The 24,656-nt window shown below is 44.2% G+C and overlaps 1 protein-coding gene across 1 annotated transcript in view; it reads left to right on the top strand.

The window, feature by feature from the left end:
• MAP3K15 (mitogen-activated protein kinase kinase kinase 15) overlaps positions 1-24,656 on the top strand; it is a 122,977-nt gene that overhangs the window by 29,669 nt on the left and 68,652 nt on the right. Inside the window, exons 4-6 of the mRNA XM_045875677.2 lie at positions 14,023-14,216; positions 17,420-17,588; positions 20,037-20,143. Of these exons, the coding sequence (XP_045731633.1) occupies positions 14,023-14,216; positions 17,420-17,588; positions 20,037-20,143 (470 nt within the window). The remainder of the gene's footprint in view (positions 1-14,022; positions 14,217-17,419; positions 17,589-20,036; positions 20,144-24,656) is intronic.

Here is a 24,656-nt window from a genome sequence, read left to right as displayed (position 1 = left end):
GGCCTTTACACTCCTGCGTCCAGCCCTCACTGGGAGGTGTGTGACTTTGGGTGAGGCACCGTGCGCCCCTGAGGCAGTTCTGGAGGGCACGGGCTGGCAGCAGGGGCAGCACCTCCTACCTTGGGGGGGTGGTGGTGTCTGTGTGCACCCGAGCATCCACCACATTATAATCATTTTATTTGAGAAATTTATAAATCCTGTATACCCCAAGATTGAGGACTGTATCTCTATGGCTGAGAGGCACTGAAATCATTTTTTCCCTTGAATTGGTGGGTAAATACCTGGAAGCTATACATAGCCTCCCCAGAAAGGAAACACGGGTTCATACACCTCCCCGTCCCCCAGGAAAATTGCTAGGAGAAGATGAGCCATTCCACCCAGTACTTCTAGAAGGAATTGTTAAAAGTACTCTCGACCTTATTTTCATTTGTCATGTCCTGAAGCCGGAGTTCACAGTTGGTTTTTAAAAAGCAAAGGTAAATTTCCAAGCTAGGATCATGTTATTAAAAAGCCACCTTATTAAAAAACTAATCTGGTTCTTGACCTCTGGACTAGGTGGTTATTTTTTTTTTTTTCCTGGAAAACCAATGAGATTTAAGAGAAACTCATTGTTCCCATTGAAATAGTTATCTCTGTAATCCCAGTAAATTGGAAATTCTTTGAGAAACAGACATGGGCAATATTAGGTGCATTTTGTACAATATTGGAAGGCTTTTTACCTGGCTCATGAGCACATTGAGGATTCAAGTTTTAGGGTAACAGAATTTCTGTGGATCTTTCCTGCTTGCCTCCCTTCTTCAGTTAGCTATGGCTTGGGATCCACAACTGTCAAAGAAGATGTAGATTGCTTAGGGACACTTTGGTAAAAAGACAATTAAATTTCTTTTCCCCTTTAGATATCCTTTGGGTTTTCGGAGTTCAGATCAGAATTCCTACCACTTTTATTAGTGAAGAACGAATTTCAAACAAGAAGGTTACGTCTCCTAGCAGACGGAGAGGCAGAATTTTAATTTTTTTTAAAGATTTTATTTATTTATTTGACAGAGAGAGACACAGTGAGAGAGGGAACACAAGCAGGGGGAGTGGGAGAGGGAGAAGCAGGCTCCCCGCAGAGCAGGGAGCCCGATGCGGGACTCGATCCCAGGACCCTGGGATCATGACCTGAGCTGAAGGCAGTCGCTTAACCAACTGAGCCACCCAGGCGCCCCAGAATTTTAATTTACACATAGAATGTGACTTCTGTAAAAGTCTGTCCTTTGAATATTTATTTCATCTGTGTAGCTATTTTTTTAGCATTTCTACCTCATCTTAGATTCTCTTTTCTCTAGTCTTGATTGATATCTTTTTTTCTCCCTACATGCGTGTGGTCTTGTGTTCTCTCTCTAACTGGAGTGTTCTGGAGGTGCAAACCACAAAACTTGGGCCTGATCCTCATGAATATCACAGGAGCTATGTCACATTTCACAGGGCCAGTATCAGAACCAAAACAGAAATATCTAATTCTGCCTGCCAACTGAGTCTTTGGTGTCTGATGATCTCCATTTGTTTTCTTTAAAGTGAGAGACAATGCACATAGCATAAAATTCACCATTCACCTGTCTGTGTTGGGTATTTTGTTTTGTGTGTCACAGAAATATTTTGCTTTATTGAAGGATCTTTGAGAATTAAGACGGAATGGCAGTTATTGACCAGAATCCTGCGGAGGAAGGGAAAGGACCTGAGGTTTTTCTGGCTCTGTGGTCCTCTGTGGGCCATTTGGTTAAGCTTTCTGGGTCTCGGTTTCTTCCTGTATAAAATGAGATGACAAATCAGGTGATTACTGAGATTCATGCCAGATCTGAAATAATTCTAGGACTTTATGATAGCCGTTCAGTTGTTTGACCAAAGCAGAGGAGCTATTGCAATAGCTGAGTTGGTGCTGCTTGGCATGTTTCCAGCAGGGATATCTTCAATTACCTTTTAAGTGGCACAGTAGCCTGACAATCTGGTTGAAATAGTTATTCAGCTTCTGTATGTTTGTTCCTTTCCTGCCCAAATAAATACAGAGAAGCAGCAATATAGAATGCTATTTGCGATGATCTTAAAACAAAACCCTGCATTTCCCTGATGTGCGTGTGTGGTGATTTAAAAAATTCTGTAATTGACTAGACAAAGAATTGTATCTATTAGGGCTTAAAACCTTGCCTTTTTATGGAGCAGCACCTGACTTGGATTTTCTTTCTTAATGAATTGACTTTTTCACGCGTGGTCATGTTAAATAATTTTTAAAATATTGTCCCATGTTCATTTGCTCTGTAAATTTTCTTGGGAATGCTTTTCTGGTTTCCATTTTCACTAAGGATTCCCAGGCTTTTAAGTTACAAGATAACGAGCTCTAAAGTATGACGTTCTGTCAGCGTTCAAGTTATGCCTTCTTCTGTAAGTGTTCAGAAGTCATTTTATCTTGGGTAGTATTTGACCACTTTCCATCTGCCTTAGATCGCCGCCCCCACTTCTGATTAGGTCATTTTGTTGACTGATTAAATGTTTGTGTCATGATTAAAAAAAAAAAATTCTCTAGGAGGTCGAGCTGAAAGTCTCATTATGAAGTCTGTTGGGATAAGTTTTTACACGTTGTATTTGCTCCAAAGAATTAATTTTAAGAACTGTGCTGTTATTGACCACCTTGGCCACCTGCTGCTAGCCATAAATAAGAATAAGAGCAGGCTAATGAGGCCCCTTCACATGTGTTTCTGTCCTGGCCTCCTTGTATAGAGTACCTGCAGAGGAGCCAGCTGAGGGGAAAGTCCTGGGTGTCCTTGGTTATTGAAACCCGTGGACAGTGGGGCGCCTGGGTGGCTCAGTTGGTTAAGCGACTGCCTTCGGCTCAGGTCATGATCCTGGAGTCCCGGGATCGAGTCCCGTATTGGGCTCCCTGCTCGGCGGGGAGTCTGCTACTCCCTCTGACCCTCCTCCCTCTCATGCTCTCTGTCTCTCATTCTCTCTGTCTCAAAAAAAAAAAAAAAAAAAAATCTTTGAAACCCGTGGACAGTAAGGTTAAGAACCCCGCATGCGGGGCACCTGGGTGGCTCAGTCGTTAAGCGTCTGCCTTCGGCTCAGGTCATGATCCCAGGGTCCTGGGATCGAGCCCCGCGTCGGGCTCCCTGCTCAGCAGGAAGCCTGCATCTCTCTCTCCCACTCCCCCTGCTTGTGTTCCCTCTCTTACTGTGTCTCTCTGTCAAATAAATAAAATCTTTAAAAAAAAAAAAAGAACCCCGCATGCTCTGTTCTCCTGGGCTGTTCTGGAGAATCCAGGCTGCTTTTTGTGGATGGGAATCTGGCTGTTATTCGTGGAAGTCTTCATATGTGAAGCCCACTGGAGAAACTCCTGTTGTGGGACTGCGGGTGGGGTGTTCTAAGTGAAACATCTGCTGGGAGTCCAAGGCAGGGGCTCTTAGATTTTGGACCCCTTTGTCAATCTGGAGGAGCCTATGGATCAATGTATCTTAAAATGCTTAAATATACAAAGGATTACAAAGGAGACCGATTATATTGAAACATAGTTATTAAAATATTTTTTAAAGTTGTAATCTATGGAGATGCCTGGGTGGCTCAGTTCAGCTCTGGTCATGATCCCAGGGTCCAGGAATCGAGCCCCACATAGGGCTCCAGCCCCACATCAGGCTCCCTGCTTGGCAGGGAGTCTGCTTCTCCTTCTGCCTCTGCCCCCAGCTTGTTCTCTCTCTCTCTCTCTGTCAAATAAATTCTTTAAAAAAATAAAAATAAAGTTGTAATCTATGTGCTGCTTTATTAATGTCTCAAATAATTAGATCAAACAGCAGGTCTGAAAACTGTCATAATTTTGGAGTAATAATGGGTATAAAAGTTATTTTGAGATCTCTCCACAGGAAGTGTAATGTGTTATGAAAAATTCTATGATTTCTATTAGTGACAAAGTCCCAGGTCCTGCTAAAACTAAGATGTGTTATTACCTACAGTCCTAACGGAAGGCAACATTACATTTCAGTTAAAGGTAAATGGTGATAAAGATGTGATTTTTTTTTTTTTTTCCTCATTCAAGTTCCCAGGCTCCCGAGGATTACTAGACTCCAGGTTCAGAATTCCTGGTCCAGGGCGCCTGGGTGGCTCAGTCGTTAAGCGTCTGCCTTCGGCTCAGGTCATGATCCCAGGGTCCTGGGATCGAGTCCCACATCAGGCTCTCCCTGCTCAGCGGGAAGCCTGCTTCTCCCTCTCCCACTCCCCCTGCTTGTGTTCCTGCTCTCGCTGTCTCTCTCTGTGCATATAAATAAATAAAATCTTTAAAAAAAAAAAATTAAAAAAAAAAAAATTCCTGGTCCAGTCTAGAACTATTGAACACAGCTAATACTTCATGCCCACTATGCACCATGGCCACAGTTAGGCCTCTGTCACCTAAGGAAGTTGACCGTATTATTGTCCCCATTTTAAAGATGAGACCACTGAGATTTGGATAGATAAGTACGTGGTCCAGGTCATTCATCTGGTGTGGAGTGGAGCTGGGATTTAGTCCTTGGCTGTCGCAGTTCTCCACCGTCTTGCTACGCTTGAACGGACGAGATACTTCCTCTTTCAATGTTAATACGGTATTTCGTCTTCCCCTAACTTAGCAAATGTGGAAAAAACAACCCACTACCCAGCTCTGCTGAGATGATGATGAAATGGGGGAACCTTAATCTGACTCTAGTCATTTCATTCTTGGGAAGCTCCTCTTGGGAAAAGACCACAGTGTAAAGACACAAAGGTGTTCGTCTCTGTGTACAGTAAGAAACTTCTCGGAACAAGGTTAAATAACAGGAGAATGGTTAAGTATACGATCAGTGTTCACCGTGTGGTGTATTAGGCAAGCATTAAAAGTTATGGCATTTGACTGTGGAAGTGTTGAATCTCACTAGGTCATACACCTGAAACTAACACTGTACATTAACTACCTGGAATTGAAATAAAAACTTGAAAAATAAAATCAGTGACTGGCAGAGGAGAAAAATTACGGCATTCGAGGCTGTATAATCAAACCTTTATGATGAGAGCTTTTTAAAAAGCACTTATTCTTTAACTTAGTGGTGCTATAAGACAATCTGTTCATGGTGGTGAACCTGTACATGGCAGTAGTTCTGGAAATCTCCATCGCTAAGTTAGGAACTGGATTCCTCCACTCCCTAACCTCACAGAGTCCGAGACCAGTGGCTTTTTTTTTTTTTTTGTAGTTTTTAATTTTATTACATTATGTTAGTCACCATACAATACATCATTAGTTTTTGATGTAGTGATCCACGATCCATTGTTTTCGTATAACACCCAGTGCTCCATGCAGTACGTGCCCTCCTTAATACCCATCACCAGGCTAACCAATCCCCCCTCCCCCCTCCCCTCTAGAACCCTGGTTGTTTCTCAGGCCCATAGTCTCTCATGGTTCATCTCTCCCTCCAGTTCCCCCCCCCCCAATTTTTCCCTTCCTCCTCCTAATGTCCTCCATGTTATTCCTTATGTTCCACAAATAAGTGAAACCATATGATAATTGACTTTCTCTGCTTGTCTTATTTTGCTTAGCATAATCTCCAGTCTCATCCATGTTGATGTAAAAGTTGGGTATTCATCTTTTCTATGGCTAATATTCCATTGTATATATGGACCACATCTTCTTTATCCATTCATTTGTTGAAGGGCATCTTGGCTCTTTCCACAGTTTGGCTATTGTGGACATTGCTGCTATGAACATTGGGGTGCATATGGCCCTTCTTTTCACTACATCTGTGTCTTTGGGGTAAATACCCAGTAGTGCAATTGCTGGGTCACAGGGTAGCTCTATTTTTAAATTTTTGAGGAACCTTCACACTGTTTTCCAAAGTGGCTGTACCAACTTGCATTCCTACCAACAGTGTAAGAGGGTTCCCCTTTCTCCACAACCTCTCCAACATTTGTTGTTTCTTTCCCTGTCCATTTTGGCCATTCTAACTGGTGTAAGGTGGTATCTCAGTGTGGTTTTGATTTGGATTTCCCTGATGGCTAATGATGATGAACATTTTTTCATGTGTCTGTTAGCCATTTGTATGTCTTCTTCAGAGAAGTGTCTGTTCATCTCTTCTGCCCACTTTTTGACTTGATTATTTGTTTTTTGGGTGTTGAGTTTGAGAAGTTCTTTATAGATTTTAGATACCAGCCCTTTATCTGTAGTGTCATTTGCAAATATCTTCTCCCATTCTGTGGGTTGCCTCTTTGTTTTGTTGACTGTTTCCTTTGCTGTGCAGAAGCTTTTTATCTTGATGAAGTCCCAAAAGTTCATTTTTGCTTTTGTTTCACTAGCTTTTGGAGATGTATCTTGAAAGAAGTTGCTGTGGCTGATGTCAAAGAGGTTACTGACTCTGTTCTCCTCTAGGATTTTGATGGATTCCTGTCTCACATTGAGGTCTTTCATCCACTTTGAGTTTATCTTTGTGAATGGTGTTAGAGAATGGTCGAGTTTCATTCTTCTGCATGTGGCTGTCCAATTTTCCCAGCACCATTTATTGAAGAGACTTTTTTCCATTGCATGTTTTTTCCTGCTTTGTCAAAGATTATTTGACCATAGAGTTGAGAGTCCATATCTGGGTTCTCTATTCTGTTCCATTGGTCTGTATGTCTGTTTTTGTGCCAGTACCATGCTGTCTTGGTGATCACAGCTTTGTAATATAGCTTGAAATCGGGCAACGTGATGCCCCCAGCTTTGTTTTTCTTTTTCAACATCTCCTTGGCGATTCGGGGTCTTTGCTGATTCCATACAAATTTTAAGATTGTTTGTTCCAGCACTTTGAAAAATGTCATTGGAATTTTGATCGGGATGGCATTGAAGGTATAGATTGCTCTGGGTAGCATGGACATTTTAACAATGTTTATTCTTCCGATCCATGAGCATGGAATATTTTTCCATCTTTTTGTGTCTTCTTCAATTTCTTTCATGAGTGTTTTGTAGTTCCTAGAGTATAGATCTTTTACCTCTTTGGTTAGGTTTATTCCGAGATATCTTATGGTTTTTGGTGCTATTGTAAATGGAATCGTTTCTCTAATTTCTCTTTCTACAGCTGCGTTGTTAGTGTATAAGAAAGCAACTGATTTCTGTGCGTTGATTTTGTATCCTGCCACATTACTGAATTGCTGGATGAGTTCTAGTAATTTGGGGGTGGAGTCTTTTGGGTTTTCCACATAAAGTATCATGTTGTCTGCGAAAAGAGAGAGTTTGACTTCTTGAGACCAGTGGCTTTTACTCTGCTCTCTGACCTCACTTTACTGTATCAGAATCTTCCTTTTGGAGATACTTGAAGAGTGTTTGGAATAAGGGTTTACATATTAATGGGCCTAGCGTACTGGTTCTAATGCCCCTTTATGTAGGAAACTAAGCTGCTTTTGTTGAATGTGTTTTAATAAGCTGGATTCTTGAGATGTTTCCATTTATAAATGTAACAATTACAAATATACAAGCTTGGTTTGCTATTGGACATGTGTTATGCTAATCAATGTTTTTCTTTTTAATTTCTGGTCTCCCCACCAACAAAAGTCTGAATGTGCCCCATCATTTGAAGATGTTTGGGCCTATTCTTCTTTGTAAGAACAAAAGAAGTGCACTCAAAAGCCTGTGCTTTCATTTGGAAGTTTATGAATTGCTTTTGTAAATGTAGCCATTAGTCCCAATTGCTTTCTGTAAAGTTTCTTAAACTTTTATACACTTCATGAGAGATTTTCTCAAAGGGAGTATTTTTACTTTGCCAAGGCTCCAGATTCCTGCTGTCTCCTCAGTCCTGTTCATTCAGCTCGCTCAGTTGTTCGCAGAGGTCACGTATTCCCTCTCTTTCTCCTCATTTTTCTCCAACTGGGGCTGAACGTTGGCCCAAAGGATCAGGTTCCCTCCTGGCTGCGGGCAGGTCTGCACGAGCCTCTGCCGCTCTCGCTCTGCCCACTGGAGCCCTAAGCTGGAACGGCGCATGAAGCCTACATTTGTCAAAGTCGTATTTTTTCACACCTCATTATTGAGGACTTTAGTAGGATGGGATCGGAGTTGACTTTTGTGCTATTTGGAAGGAACGGGCTTGCAGAAGAAAGACTATCAACAAGATTTCAGCAGACATGTTCGTTTTGGAAAGAGTTTTAAGACTTTAAGACCTGTAATACTTGTATCCAAAGATGTGGGATTCTTGGACCTTCAGTTACCTGCCTGTTGCGGAGACGCAGGGTTATTTAGTTGTAATGTCGGGAAATCTTTTTGTCATAATTGTTAACACTGTATAATGTTCTGTCTTTTAAGCCGAGAGAAGAAAAAAAAAGTATAAATTGATAGAGTTTGTTATATGAACGTTTCCGTCAACCACTTCCCGTTCTTTTCGTTGGTTTCTCTGGATTCCGGGTAACAAATGGTGTCATTTCCTTGGGCCACTACCGCCTTGTTTCCACCTGCATCTTTTGTACTGTTCGTGTCAAATAAATCCCATTTCTGTATGTTACAGTCCCCAACATAGGATTACATACGTCATTTTATGCAGTTGTCTTTTAAATCAGTTAAGAGACAAAAGAAGAGATTGGCAATCCTATCTGTTCCTTTACTGGCATATTTGTTTTTATCAAGTGAATTAGAATTAGTGTCTGGTGTCACTCGCTTTCAGCCTGAAGAACTTGCTTTAGTAGTTTTTGTAAGCCGGGTCTTCTAGGAACAAATTATCTCCATGGTTGTTGATCTGAAAATGTCTTCATTTCACCTTCATTTTGAAAATCTAGTTTTGCTAGATAGAAGAGTCTGGCTGACTTATTTTTGTCTTTCATCCCTTTGAATATGTCATCCTGCCGCCTTCTGGCTTCATTAATTCCAAAGGAAAGTCAGATGTTGATTTAATTGGAGTTCCCTTGTACGTGCTAAGACATTTTTCTCTTGCTGCTTTCAAGATTTTCTTTTTGTCTTTGAAAATGTTGACTCTGGTATATCTGGGTATGGATCTCTCAGTTTATCCAACAGGAAGTTCATTAAATTTCTTGGCTATGTAGATTCATTTAATCACATTTAAGAAGTTTTCAGGAATTATTTCTTTGGATATTTTTCTGCTCCTTTCTCTCCTGTCCTTCTGGGACTCCCATAATATGACATTTATGTTGGTGCCCTGGATGGTGTCCCAGATTTCTTTGAGGATCTTTTCCTTTTTCTTCATTCTTTCTTCTCCCTGTTCCTCGGATTGCATAGACTATTGACATAGACAAGTTTGCTGATTCTTTCTTCCACGCAGATTTCCTGTTGGGTCCCTTCAGTGAATTTTTAATTTTGGTTATCGTACTTTTGAACACCAGAAATTCCATTTGCTTCTTTTTTGTGACTTCTGTCTCTTTATTGATATTTTCTATTTGATGAGACATCATCGTCATACCTTTAGTTCTTTCAGCATTTCATGTGTCCTTTAGTTCTTGGGGCATCTTTATAATAGCTGCTGTCTAGTCTTTGTCTCCTAAGTCCAGTGTCTGGGGCCTTCCAAAGGCAGCTGCTGTCGCCTGCTGTTTTTCCTGTGTATGGATCACACTGTCCTGTTCCTTGGCATGTCTTGTTTTTTTGTTGTTGAAAAGTGGGCATTTTATTTTTTTTAAAGATTTTATTTGAGAGAGCGAGAGTGAAAAGGGGGAGCAGCAGAGGGAGAGGGAGAAGCAGGCTCCCCGCGGAGCAGGGAGCCCAACGTGGGGCTCCATCCCAGGACCCCGGGATCATGACCTGAGCCAGAGGCAGACGCTTAACCGACTGAGCCACCCAGGTGCCCTGAAAAGTGGACATTTTAGATAATGCAATATAGCAACTCTAGATACTGATCTCTTTCCCTCCTGTCTGTGGAGCTTGTTTTTGTTGCTTGCCGGTTGGTTGGTTGAGTGACTTCACTAGACTAGTTCAGTGAAGTCTCTTTGCTGCTCAGTGTGCAGCCTCTGGTGTCACTCCTCGGCGGGCACAGCGCTGGGCATGTACATGGCTGCTCTGACCCTCCCACCCCCACGAGGGGGTGACGGTGGTTACACCTGGGCTCTCCTCCACTATGTCTTTACCCAATTTCCCTGTTGCGTTCTTCCTGTGTTGATAATAGGCCCGAGTTGTCAGCTGATGACTGTGTTTTTTGACCATGCCCTGAGACGTAAGCATTCCGCAGCCTGAGATCATCTAAGTGGGGCTCCTTTGCAGGGGTAGTCTTCAGGGCCCGTCTTCAGGGTTTTGTCTGACCTCAGGAAGGCTCTTCTTTGTGCTCTCTGCCCTGTTGATCTTTGTGAAATGAGCTGGTCTGCCTTTGACCTCTAGCTATCTGGAACTACCAGTTTCCTCTTCATTTCCTGCCACAGAAATCTCCCTGGTTTGTGACAGTACCCATAAGCTTGGCCTTCCCTACTCTGTGCTGTGTGTCCTCTGGTCCACTTCTGGAGAGCTGTAGAGCTCTCTGTTCTTTTTTTAAGATTTTATTTATTTGACAGACAGCGAGAGAGGGAACCCAAGCAGGGGGAATGGGAGAGGGAGAAGCAGGCTCCCCATGGAGCAGGGAGTCCAGTGCGGGGCTCGATCTCAGGGCCCTGGGATCACGACCTGAGCCGAAGGCAGATGCCCATCGACTGAGCCACCCCAGGTGCCCTGAGCTCTCTGTTCTTAACAGGATGCTTCTAGCCCCAGGCAGAGCCTCAGCACCCCTGCTCCAGAGCTGGGGGCAGGGGCAGCAGCCTGACTCTCCGAATGACACCCTGCTCTAGAGGGGGTGCTGAGCAATGGTGGCAGCCCCTGATCTTCTCAGCTTGCCTCTCCTGACCTGGAACCTTTGCTCTGTGTAATCTGGGACAAAAGGTGATCAGGGTCCAGTTTTTGGCCTAGTTTTTGCCTACATGGGAACTGGGTAGAGAAATGGAGCTCTGGTCCTTTTTTTTTTTTTTTTTTTTAAGATTTTATTTCTTTGACAGAGAGAGAGTACAAGCAGGGGGAGTGGCAGGCAGAGGGAGAAGCAGGGAGCAGGGAGCCCAGTGCAGGACTCGATCCCGGGACCCCGGGATCATGACCTGAGCCGAAGGCAGCAGCTTAACCACTAAGCTACCCAGGCGCCCACTGGTCCTCTTGACCACACTTGCCTGGAACAGAGCTGCTCTGGCCCAGGCCGTGGTAAATGACAATGCTGGTGGGCCTGGCCAAGGAGAAAATGTCATCCTAGACTAGAGATTGTGGGGTAAGAGGGAGCCGCTGCTTCTTCCCTGTCCCCACCCAGGGTAGCATTTCTGTTACTCTGGGCTGGAGGATAGGGGAGGAGCAGGTTATCCAATGCTAGAGTGTGGCTATTCTTACCAAGAGGAGTTGATTTTCTTGAATAAATGTTTCTCTATTTGCTGTATGCTCTTCAGACAATTCATAGAGACTTAAAATGTTTAATTTTTTTTTTCTTTCTTTCTTTTTTTTTTTTTTGCTGGTTAGGGCTGTTTTTGCAGGTAATCTGAGAAGCTTCTCATCCCACCCCCCAGGTCTAGCTCTAATGTTTTGAAAAAAATAAACTCTGCTTCCTCATGGATATTTTACTTTCTAGACCTCACTGATGCACACAGTCCTCTTCTTCCTCTGTCTGCAGTCGGAAGTCTTTTACCTTGAACTCAGCCAATTGTCGGTGGAAGAACAAGCAGTTTAACCTTCTGATCGCATAAAAGGCATTGAATTTACTTCAACAACATGGCTTTCTGTTATAGATGAGGGAGAAATTTGTCTCTAACCTACCCAAACCTTACATTGCTCGACAGTATGAGTCCGTCTTTGAGGATTTGAAGATATTGCCAGGAAGGGAAGGATCTTTGTTCCCCTGGTGCAGGCAGTTCCCAGTGATTGCTGGGAAGTAGCTGGAGTTTTCTCCCTGACCCCAGTTACTACCCACACACCTGAATGTTTGCCTCTTCTGTTTATAACACACTGGTATCTGTATTTTGAGGGATTTAACCCCAATATCTGGTGCACACAGGGATGGTGTCCAGCTGCTCTTCTGGGTAAGTATTCTCAGAAAATCCTATTTTCAGGAATAATAGAACATCAAGGAGCTTAATGGAAGGCAAGGGTTGGCCTGCCACCTGTTTCTGTGTGACCGGTCAGTTCTGAGTGCTTACTACATGTGTAAAGGGTGGGGAGAAGTCAGAAGATGAAGAGTATTGCAGGACATGTGACAATATGAAGTTCAGATTTGTGTCCATAAATGAACTTTGATTGGAACGTAGTTCTGCTCACGTGTTTGTGTGTTGCCTACAGTTGCTTTGATGCTGTGAGAGGAGAGTTGAGTGGTTGCAGCAGAGGCTAGCCCTCGAAATCCAAAATCCTTCCCATCTGGTTTTTTACTGCACAAGTTTGCTGGCCCAGTCTAAAATATTTTTGAATGGAGCAGCATGAGTAATTTTTTCTTTTTTTTTTTTTAAAGATTATTTATTTATTTATTTGAGAGAGAGAGAATGAGATGAGAACACATGAGAGGGGATAGGGTCAAAGGGCAAAGCAGACTCCCTGCTAAGCAGGGAGCCCGATGCGGGACTCGACCCCGGGACTCCAGGATCATGACCTGAGCCGAAGGCAGTCGCTTAACCAACTGAGCCACCCAGGCGCCCCATGAGTAATTTTTTCTTAAGGAAATATTTTAGGGTCTAACAACCATGTCTCAGTAGGACTTAGAGATGCCTGACAAGTTTCAGGACAAATAGTTAGTTGGAGTTCAGGTGGAAATAAGTGTGCCACCAGTTCTGTAAGCAGATGTCGTTCACAAGGAAAACTTAAAAACCTAGGTCACGTGGGTATTTGAGATGAGCACTCCAGTGGTGCGGGTTTTCCCCAGCTTCTGTTTGATCTGAGATGATAGCGTTCTGTTTTCTGTAACTACTGCATTTCTTTCTAATTTAGAAGAAGCTATATTCCTTATTTGATTTCTTGTTCTTGGAGAAAATGTGTTTCCCAAGGTTATGTCTATATTAATTTAAAATACTCAGATAATTCCATTGGCTGAGTTTAAAAAAATTAAAGAGAAATCAGATGAATTATTTCTGGCATGATATAGACATTCTTGAAAATTAAGTGAAGAGCTGGGAGTTAAAAAGTCTGGAATTTTAAGCTAGTTGCTTTTTGTGACAGTGTAGACAAAAGCCTGACTGATACAAGAATGTCCTATAAGAATGTACTTTAACCTTTCACATGTGCTAAAAATTGAGCATGATTCAGTGCTTTTTAGGGTTAGTGTTTACGCTTTGCAAAGGATCATGATTCATAGTCAAATTGTAATTATTTCTTACAAGAAAAGATACTGTTTTACCTGAGCAGTATTTGACTTTATAAAACTTTAGCATCCTTTTTTTTTAGATTTTATTTATTTGAGAGAGAGTATAAGCAAGGGAAGCAGCAGGCAGAGGGAGAAACAGGCTCCGCACCAAGCAGGGAGCCCAACACAGGGCCTGATCCCAGGACTCCCGGATCATGATCTGAGCCAAAGGCAGACGCCCAACCGACTGAGCCACCCAGGCGCCCCTTTAGCATCCTTTTTAAAAACATTTCTAAGATTAGTCATATTTATTGACATCTGTTCCCTGCAAAACAGTTTTACTCAACAAAGTCTACCTATTGTTCACCTGTGGTTAAATGGTCAAGCAATAGGGCTTTTCCATCTGTGCTGAAAGAAAGAAAATCTGCCTTTCCATTGCAGTTCTTGGTTATCACTGGGTTCAAGCTCTTATTTGGGGGGCATGTAGTGAAATGATGTCATTTCTATGACTTAAAACCCTAAAAGCTCTGCCAGGGAAGTTCAGAGACATATACAGATCAGTTCAGCATCTGAAACCACATTTTTGTGTTCTGGCTTGTGGAACTGAGTGGTTTCCGGTCTTGTGCCTAAGAGATCCCTTGTCCTGTTGCACACAGTTAGTCATTCTCAGGTGCTTTCTCCTTCCCCATCCTACCAGGTTCTGCCTGCCCAAATCCACGGCTGTGCTTCTGTATCAATGACTTTGTGAAACGTTTTTGTTTCTGTTTTCCAGGCATCTAGTGGAAATTATTATTTCATCCCGTACATCGTGACACCGTGTGCTGATTATTTTTGCTGCGAGAGTGACGCCCAGAGGCGTGCCTCAGAGTACATGCAGCCCAACTGGGACACCATCCCGGGTCCGCTGTGTGTGCCCCTGGTGGACAGGTTTATTAGCCTCCTCAAGGACATCCACGTGACCTCATGGTAATTCCCATTCGCCGTCAGCAACCCTGGGAGCCTTGCCAGAATTTTCCCTTCATGGAAGCTGTAGACCCTTAGGAGACCGTAATGCCCAGAGAATGGGGAAACCCAGCCAATCCGTTTTGTGCTTAAGTGCTTCTGGGATCCATTATTGTTCCTTGCTACCTCACTAAGTTGGACCATTGAGGTGTGGCCAAAAGAGAATAGAAGTGGAGTTTTAGCAGGTGAGGGTTGAGCCTGTATCTGGGCCCAGCTCCCTGTGTGACCTTGATAAATAATTCTGTGTAGCTGTTTTCTCATCTAGAAAATAAGGACGTTAAGTCACTGTTTCTATGCTCTTTCAACCCTGAGATTTCGTGTTTTAAAAAAGATCCTTTCCAAACATGACTTTGTCTCCCCCGTCCCCAACCCCATGCAGCTGTTGAGGTTGTTAAAATGGCTCAACAAGTTCACTCCGATCATTAAGTTCTTGTGTTGAGTCAAGCCACAGGATAGATATCCTGACCTCAGGATGTCTTGGGACGTGTTCTTTGCAGATTTATGTCCGAGAAGGTGGGGAATACTCATTCAGAAGTGGGCAGGTTTGGGTCTGAGTCCTGGGTCAGATGATTCTGCACTTGGCAGCCTCGTAAAAGTCAGCTCACCTATCTGAGCCTCTGTGCTCAAGAAGCCATACCTTAAAATGTTCTTATTCTAAAAGTTGGAGGCCAAAAGTTATCCACTAAACCAAAGGATCCAGTGATTGTGCTTGCCGCCAATTTGAAGGATTTACTCCTGTAAGCTACCTCACAAGAAGGATCTGTCCTTCCAAAACAAATAAAAATCCAGAGCCCTAGCAGAATTGGCTTTAAATGGAAAGGCCCCCACGACCCACTGTGCTCAGATGGTGCCTCCCCCAGCTGTGACGTGTTACTGTTGTGTCAGTCTGAGGTACACACTTGCTAATAGTCTGTTCTTTTTCTATCCTGTCATCTCTTGTTTGGACACAGAGTTTCTCCTACGCACCTTAATGGGGAAATAAGACTAGAAACCCAGGTCTTTGTGACCAAATGCCAGTGTGGACAGCAGATGGGGGATCTTTAGTGGGGCATTCCTGCAAAGCCTGACGCAGTCCAACCTTGCTGCACAATGAACATTTTAGTGACATTTAGGGAGAAAGCTCTTCAAATATTAGCTTTTCAGGTCTGACGAGGAAATGGGCTGGCTTGAGTCTGCCATCTGAGCCAGGCCTTGCAAAAAGTGGGCTCAAGTTTGTTTTTCGTGAAAGGAGTGTGTGTGTGTTATCAATAGGAAGGTACCTGTTTTGATTTGGTGTAATTCCAAAGGACTCGAAATACCTGTTGGTTGCTTCTACCCCTTGAATGGTTACTGAGAAGGGTACCTGGGGCTTCTGTTTAAAACATCTGTAAGAGGGATGGCAGATAAGTTTTTCGCTCAGGTGTCAGCTCTGATAGATGGGTAAAGGCTGCCTGTAGCCTTGTGCTGAAAAGGGGTTTGAAACCATTTTCAAGTTCACATCAGTCAGCGGCATCTTCCCTCATCACCACAGGCAGAAACGTCTACATGTGTAGTACATAGATGATCTCTCCAAGCCATACTCAATTCAGTATTTTGCTTATTTACTTACAAGTTAGAGCTCTTGTGAGGTTTCTCACTTTATTAAAACTGTTTTTCAGAATTAGCCTTAAAAACAAGACTAAACTAAAGTCCAACTTCTCACTTGTCAGGTTAAACCAATAACACTTTAATATCTTTGATGCCTTTATAGTCCACCAAATGGACAGTGGCTGTCACCCAACTTAATGACTCCTAAGATTAATGACAGAATTTTAAACACTGGTGGAGTCTGCTAATTTGCTCGTTGGGATGACAAGAGACAAATAAGAAAACAAAGAATTAAAGCAACGCACTGATAATTTTACGTCCGAGTGCTTTCTGTGGGGCACCACTGCATTCTTTAAATGTTATGAGCATTGGCGTAGGCATAGGCTGTGTACTATATTCACATTTACTTGGCATAGGTCTAAGTTTATTAAAAGTAAGTAACATTCATTCTTATTCTTATGTATTTGTCTTTCTCTGAAGACTGTTAAATTGAGCCTGCTCCTTTTTTTTTTAAGGTTTCTTTTAGAGACAGTGTGGGTGGGAGGGGCAGAGGGAGAGAGAGAATCTTAAGCAGACTGTCCACTGAGCACAGAGCCCGATGCAGGGCTCGATCCCATGACCCTGAGATCATGACGAGTCTGCTCCTTTTTTTTTCCCCCATGAACAGCCTAGTTTTTCTCTCTATAGTGAGGTCCTCTGAGCTACTTAACCGGTTGATTGTAGATTACTGCTTGGCAGTGCCCAGTCTCCATTAAAACATTACTTGGAAAGTAGACAACATATTTAAATCAATCTATGGTCATTGTAAGTCGGCCTCTATACATCAAATTAGATCACTTGTGAAAGTTTTAAACCAAGTACCAGATATTAGCATTGGTAAGAGATTCCAGTGTGGATTTGAACTGCTTTAGATGTTTTTATACATCCCTATTATTATCTGGATGCTCCCAGGAAGGAAGTTTTGTTTTACGTTAGAAAAGCATTCTGGCAGTCGAAAATGAGCAGGGGAGTGGGAGTAAAAGGCAGAGGTTGTCCATAAGCTTCCAGGCACAGCTTCTGGGATTGCTCATGGATACACCCAGTTTCTGGCTCTTGGCCAATTGGAAAAAGCTTTGTGATTTCTGTCTAGGTGGGGATACCTGATAGATGGACGTCAAGGACGTTCTCATTATACTGTGTTTCATGGTTTTTGGACTTGTATTTGGCTTTGTGATAATGTGTTAAAATAGTGGGGGAAATAAGCGATTCAAGTAAGGTCACCTCTTGCTCTCTCTGTGTTGGAAAATCCCAGAGGGGATAGGGTGGGCTGAGTAGCAAGTCCTATGAGTCATCCAAATACTGACAGGGGTCAACTTTGAAAATATTTCCAAGGTCCTAATGAACTGAATTTGTTGATGTTGAATGGTTAGTTCCCACAAAAGGCGACTAGCAAGTAGGACCTATCTTGTCTCTGCTGGTGCGGGGAGGCCCGGGGCTGGGAGAGGCCTCCCTGTGTCCAGCTCTGTCATGGCTATGAGAACCAAGGTGGTTTGAGCTGCCGAAGGAAACAGAGTCCCACATGTAGGTAGATGATACTGGAGGTTTTCCTATTTCCTCTCCAGCGCTTACTACAAAGAAACCTTGTTAAACGACATCCGGAGAGCCCGAGAGAAATACCAGGGTGACAAACTGGCAAAGGAGCTGGCTCGGATCAGACTTCGCTTGGACAACACCGAAGTCCTGACCTCGGACATCATCATTAATTTGCTGCTGTCCTACCGCGACATCCAGGTACGAGCCCCCTTCGCAGAGATGAGTGCATGCGGAGCGCTTCCTTGGCCTGAGGAGTTCATTCCTCACGTGAAGCACTCTTCTGCCCGCCAGATGGTTAGCTAACTGGTTTATGGACAAAAGAGGATTGTGGCTAGGTCATAGGTCCCCTAGCATATCTGTTGTGTGGGTAACATTGGAGGTTTTGTCGCATCAGATGGCCACTCCAGCCAAACCTCATTCACAGTACCGATAAAAGGAACTTAGAATTTAACAGTTTAGATGCACTTTATGCGAGGCATTGTTTCAAGCTCTTGGCGAATCCCAATTCACTTAATCCTCTTCACAAGCTTATGGGATGTATACTCTGATTATCCCCGTTTTACAAATGAGGCACAGAGAAGTTAAGTAAGTTGTCCAAGGTCACACAGCAGTTAACAGATTCAACTGAGGCGACGTTGTCCTTGCTCTTTACTCCCCGGCTATGCTACTTTCTTTAGGCCTCTGTCACTTTCTTCTTTGTTGAGCACCCCGTCCATCAGTGACAGGGAGGGTAGTAGCAGAGGCACATCCGGGACCCATGGTATGCAGAAGTTTACTCTAAAACAAGCATCAGGGCGCCTGGGTGGCTCAGTTGGTTAAGTGACTGCCTTCGGCTCAGGTCATGATCCTGGAGCCCCGGGATCGAGTCCCGCATCGGGCTCCCTGCTCAGCAGGGAGTCTGCTTCATCCTCTGACCCTATCCCCTCTCATGCTGTTTCTCTCTCTCTCTCTCTCTCTCTCTCAAATAAATAAATAATTAATTTAAAAAAAAAAGATTTAAAACAAGCATCAGAGCCTCATGAGGAGTGCTTGAGACAGAGTTTATGGGATGCGGTACCATGCAGGAAATGGGAGTGTTTCCTCCCTCCAAGTTAAATGCTGTCGAGCCATTTGTAAGGATGTCTTGACTTGCTTCCCTTTGGGGGGAACACTGGACAGTGTGCCTTCCATGCAGAATTCTACAAAGCCATATTGGAGGTTGTTGACAACAGGTCTTTAAATCAAATTGAGAGAGGCACCCACTTATGACTTGAGCAAAGAAGAATCAACTGCTAAGGAACGCACACCCTGGTGATAAACAGATGCATCTAACTGGCTTTAATAGCAGATGCTATTAGGGATTTTGACAATGATGAAATGATGGCCAGGGGACAAGAGAATGCAAATGACCTGTTTTTGAAGTCTGTCTTCCATTGAACTCCTTCTGTCCTGGCCTTCACGCCCCTCTTCTTTTTATAACCTTCCATTGGTAGGGCTCAGAGGTAAGCCAGAAGCTTCTTGGAATACACTCCCGCCTTTTCTTGAGCAGCAGCATCAAGGTGCAGAGCCACAGAACAGGCGTGGGATCTCAGTGGGCAGCCCTCCTCACTGAACTGTGGCTGGCTGGCAGTGAGTTGGCCAGTCACCCTGATTGGAAGCCTGGCCGAAAGGGTAGCAGATGGCACTGCTCAGAGGGGACCCGGCTGAGACGAACACAGTAGCAGTTTTTCCCTGGGTAATTATGCAGTTTAGGACCTGCTTCTCAACCAGAGGACGTGTGGCCGGGTCTGAAGACCTTATTGGTTTTCATGGCTTAGGGGTGAGGGGGAGGTGCTGCGGTCATCTCCCGGCTTCAGGCCCTGGGTGCTGCTTAACCTCCCAGAATACCCAGGCCAGCCCCCACAACCGCGAAGGAGCCAGCCCCAAAGGGTCAGTAGTGCCAAGGTGGAGAAACCCTGGTTTAGATGAATTCAGTTCTTTATGGCAAAATGGGAAGGACCTGGCATGTCTGCTCTCTTCCCATGCTAGGTGACTATAAGATTTTGTGTGTGTTTATATCTCGCTCATTTTATTTTTATTTTTTTAAGATTTTATTTATTTATTTTGACAGAGACACGGCGAGAGAGGGAACACAAGCAGGGGGAGTGGGAGAGGGAGAAGCAGGCTTCCCACTGAGTAGGGAGCCCGATGTGGGGCTCGATCCCAGGACCCTGAGATCATGACCTGAGCCGAAGGCAGACGCTTAACCGACTGAGCCACCCAGGCGCCCATCTTGCTCATTTTAACCCACAGCTCTGCTCATGCTCTTAACTCTTCTGCACTCACGGCGTGGGAGCTTTTTCTGGGCTGCTGGACTTGCTTGCTTGCTTTTGTTGCCTTTGGATTTAACCTCATCCCCTTGATCCTTTTGTGGCCTCCAATAGCAGGGATTCTTGGTCCACCTTCTCTCTCATTCATTTTGGGTTGTTGTTGTGTTTTTGTTTTTGTTTTTGTTTTTAATCTTAATCCTGTTATGTTATAGGCTGTAAGTAACTTCACTAAATGCTGTCTGTAGGGAAACACTTGTATTTAAATGCTGAGGCAGTCTTAGGTTGATAACCATTCAGAAGAACCTAAGAAGAGCTGTGGGTCTCCTGTCTTTCTCACCTTGGAACCTCTTGCCAACAGGACTATGACGCCATGGTGAAGCTGGTGGAGACCCTGGAAATGCTGCCTACATGTGACTTGGCCGACCAGCATAATATTAAATTCCATTATGCATTTGCACTCAACAGGTAAGAGTGAGACCTGCTGCCTGTTAAATTCTTCTTTCATTCAACCCTCACTGAGCCAGATCGGATGCTAAATGCCAAGGTTATGAAAATGGGCAAGGCATCTGGTCTTGGTGTTCATGGATTTTGTCTTTGGAACGTATATTCCAGCCATGAGTTCAGACATGTAACTAAAGCCCTAGAGCTCAGAGCAATAAATGCCTTGATGAGGGTTTGCCCCAAATGCTGTGGAAGTCTAACAGAGGGAGGAAGTCCTTCCACTTGGGGCTTTTAAAGAGGCTTCCCTGGGGTCTTTAGGGCTGGGTTTGGAATTCGTAGTAAGAATTACCTCACATGCAGAAGAGAGTGTGGGATGGGGTGGTGAAAAGGCCATTCTACTTGACCAGAGCAGAAATGGGAGCTTAGTGTTCTTCATGTGCAGTGGGCCTTCAGGGAACATCCAGGGCGATTAGAGTACAGGATGCCCCGGAAGCAAAAGCATGCCCTGAGGCTAAGTGTGGAGGCTGGGACTATGTCTTGAAAGGACCTCAGATACATGAATAAGAGGTTGATAGTATCTTGTGGACTGTGGGGGATGTGTTTAAGCAACTGGATGACTGTTGTAGGATAGGAGAAGAGGGTGCTGTTTTCATTTACTAGTATAACCTGAACTTTTGAATACAAATTTCTGGGCTAGATGGAGTTTGTGAGACTTGGAAATTCCTGCCTGGAGACAAGGAGCCTCAAAAGCTTGTGTGCTGGGGGTATTAGGATGCTGTAACAAAGAGACCCGGAATGCAGTGATTTGAGTAAGATGGAAATTGCTCTTTCACCTAACAGTATAGCAGTGAGTGGGCCAGATGAGTGGCTTAGCACTGCTCCGGGAGTTGTTCAGGGACCTGGTTTCTGACCATTTTGTAGCTTCTGAATTTGTGAAAATGTTATCCCCTTCTAGTTGAAGCTAGGTCACTCCTACTCTGTATTCCAGCCTATATAAAGGGGGAAAGACTGGAAGTTCAGGACAAGTTCCTTTAAAGCAAGTAGAATTAGCACAGGGACACTTCTACTCGCATTCCATTGGTGAACGCATAGTCACATGACTCCATGTAGCCAGAAGGGCAGCTGGGAAATGTAGTCTCTACCTGGGCAGCCATGTGCTCATTCAAACTCAGCTACTGTGGATTTGGAGGATAACTAGGAGTTGGCCAGGTTGAACCTCACAAAATCCCAGGTGCCTAAATGTTTTAGTCCTGCAGTCTCCCTTCTTCCCCGGATAAGATACAGGAAGGGGAACACCATTAGGTGAATATGGTGAGAGCCATGCCCAGATAAACTTACTGCTGGGCCTGCCCTCTGCTGGGGCCAGGAATTGGTCATCTTGAATCATAAAACAAAAAACTCTGGGAGGGTATTCAAACTTAGCCTGAGAGCCAGAGAGTTCTGGCACCTCCTCATCAACCTTCCGTGGCCAACATCTTCCACAGGGAATGAATAAAGTGAGTGTAGGAGGTGACCTGAGTGAGAGGACTCTTGTGTCTGGTTTCTCAGAGTCTTGGCTTGGCTTCAGCAGCTGGATCAGGCTACACGTTGTGGGCTTGCTCCTGGCAGCATCTGCAAGACAGCAGATGTGTTCAGGAGCCCATGGCTTCAGGAGGCTCATAACACACATGATGTCACATCTCTCTTTTATAGCGAAGCAAGATGTACACGCAGTAAAATGCATAGATCATAAGTATACAACTCGATGAATTTTGATAAATGGACATACGCTGTAAACAAGGCCCCTATCGCAATATAAAACATGTCTGTCCCCTCACAGTGCTCCTTTGGGCTCCTTTGCAGGCAAGCCCCACCCCTTCATAGGCAACCGCTGTTGTCACATCTGTCACCATACATGAATTTTTCCTGTCCTGGAACTTCATATAAATGGAGTCACAGAGCGTGTATTCCATCATGTCTGTTTCCTTCACTCGGCATCACGTTTGTGAGATTCATCCGTGCTGTTGCATGTATCGGTAGCTCCTTGATTCCTGTTGCCCTAGAGTAGTCCATTGTATGGATATACCACAATTGATCTATCCGTTTGTTTGCTGATAAACCTTGGGGCTTGTTTTCAATTTGGGGGTGCTAAAGAACCGTGCTCCTATGAATATTCTTGCGCATGATTTTTGTACACATATGGCACATTTCTTTTGGGTACATAGCATGTGTCCTGCTCTCATAGACACTGGCAAACAGTGATAGGATTTTTATACTTTTTGAAGGGGCGGTTTCATGGTCTCTATGAAAATGTGCCTGTTCTCTCCCCCACTGGTCTTTAAATTCAGCGTCCCAGGGCAGGGAGCATCGGGAAGGGCATCTTCATTAAGCCTGGAAAAAAAGGTCCTGTAACTCTGTTAGGCCAAAGTAGTGTGTGCCACTTTTATTTATACATAATCATACTTGATTAACCCTTGATTTATAAGGATTAAATGAGTTACCACTGGTGATGTTCCTGGCAGAATGCCTGGCCCATGATAAGTGCTATAAAAAAATGGTTTGTTAAATAAAAACTAAGAGGATCATTTAAGTCAGTCACCACTGTGTCTTGTCCCAGACGGAGTAGAGGTAACTGTTGTCAAACAGAACAGTCTGATTGCCATCCACTTGAAGTAATAAAAGAGAAAAACAATTTGTGAAATGGAAAACCAGTATCTAAGGGAAGTGGGTGTGGCAGGATGAAGTGATCCCAAGACCAGTGCGTTTCCAGTTGGGAAGCGGAATGGCCGGGATGCACGCACACCCCGGAACCACCTTGCTCTCTGACGGTGGCTCTTTTCCTTCTGGGCCCCTAGTAGACAGTGGCTCTGTATTATGGGCCAGGCAAGGTGGCAGCATATTCACAGTTGAATTTGGCACTATGTATGGTTTTGAGAAACTGGATGGCATCACCTTGTGTCTATAAAGGGAAATACAGTGATGGACAGATGATTTTCCTGCATTACAGTTGACCTTTAACTCTCAGGAAGTGGAGCAAATCGTGGCCGTAAATTAGTCACTAAAGGTTGACAGTTAATGAGTCATGTTTGAGCCTCAGATGGCAAGGGCTCTCTGTGACTAGGAAAGCTGGCTGGAGCCAGCTAGCTTTTCCTGCTAGCTTCCACTTCAGCTGCATTCAGAAGCGCATTCAAAGCTGCTTCAGGTTTGCTCTGCGCACTTAAACTGCTTGCCACTCGGTGGCATGGAATCCTGTATGAGGAGCTTTCATTTGCTGCTGTTTTTACAGCCAGGACTTTATTAGATACACAGCCAGAAGAACCTGACCAAGGATCCAGGCAGCAGGCAGAAAGATAGTCTGGAAGGAGGAGTACTGGAATCAAAGTGATAGGTTAGGAACAAGACGTGCCTGCACAAAGTAGGAATGTTCTCATATTCTACTCCCTGTGTCTTCGGGGCAAGACTGCCAACTCCAGAGGAAAGTACTCCGTGGGGCCTAGAAATGCATGCAGGGGCGATAGATGAATGTTACAGAATCCAGCCGGTGCCAGGGAGGCTGCAGTCTTGTTCCAGAACCTACAGTGGTCACCTCTTCCTCCGCCCCTGGGGCTGTCCAGCCCCGTCCTTGCTCAGGTGGAGGGACACATGCCCCCAGGAGGGCAGTGTGGGCTCCTTGTCTCTGCCATAACTGCCAGCGTCCTTTTCTTTGTTTCTTCTGTTTATGTTCACTGTTCTCTCTCACCATCTTAATTCATGCATTTATATGACCATTCTTTATTAGGTGTTAAAAGTAGAAAAATGATGACCTTTCCCCACTTGTATAGTGCATTGGTCTCAGGTCACTAAAATCGTGTTGCCAAAGGAGGACCCATGTTTGTGGTGATCATTTTCCTGGCAGTGAAGACAAACACGAATCCTGTGAATTTAAAAGGAGTCACCTGGTCCAAACCCTTCATTTTAGTAGGAAGAAAGAAAGAAAGGCAAGGGCCCAGGATATAACAGCTGATCAGTAAGAGATCTGGAGCCAGAACTCCCCAGCTTTAGCACAGTGCTCTAGATACACTCATTTAATAATGTCACAGCGTCATCTGTGGAACTCTGCCCAGAAAGCTTCCTCTTATTTTCGTTTGCCTGAAGGACAACCAAAGGAGCCCTGGGCCTCTGGGAACTGTAGGGCCACCCTTTTATATGTTCTGCTCTGTCATATATGATGAGAACATTAGATGGTAGCTGAAGATTGAAGCTACTCTCATATACTTTTTATACCAAAAGACCAGTTGCAGTATTCTTCTGAGAAATGGACCATCTCAGTATGTTCTGAGCAGCTGCCTTGCCAATAATACATATTTTCTTTTTGAAAAATATTGACCCAAAGGACTTAAACCACTTCCATCAGTCCTCTCCCCAGCCTCCTTGGGCCTAAGAGATCTTCCTTTTCTATCCAATTCCTGCTTCTGTTCCCTCCCTTTTGTCCCCACATCTTCTGACTTTTGTGTCAGGGAAGGCCTTTGTGCTGAAGAAGACCACGCATGAGGGTTTCCTAAAGTTAACAAGTGATGGA

Source organism: Mirounga angustirostris, unplaced genomic scaffold, assembly GCF_029215605.1.
Source record: "Mirounga angustirostris isolate CCGP_5_RB_7025 unplaced genomic scaffold, mMirAng1.0.hap1 SCAF_11, whole genome shotgun sequence".
NCBI classification, from domain to species: Eukaryota; Metazoa; Chordata; class Mammalia; order Carnivora; family Phocidae; genus Mirounga; species Mirounga angustirostris.
The sequence above is the reverse complement of the archived record's forward strand: the minus strand, read 5'-3'. Positions and strand labels throughout refer to the sequence as shown.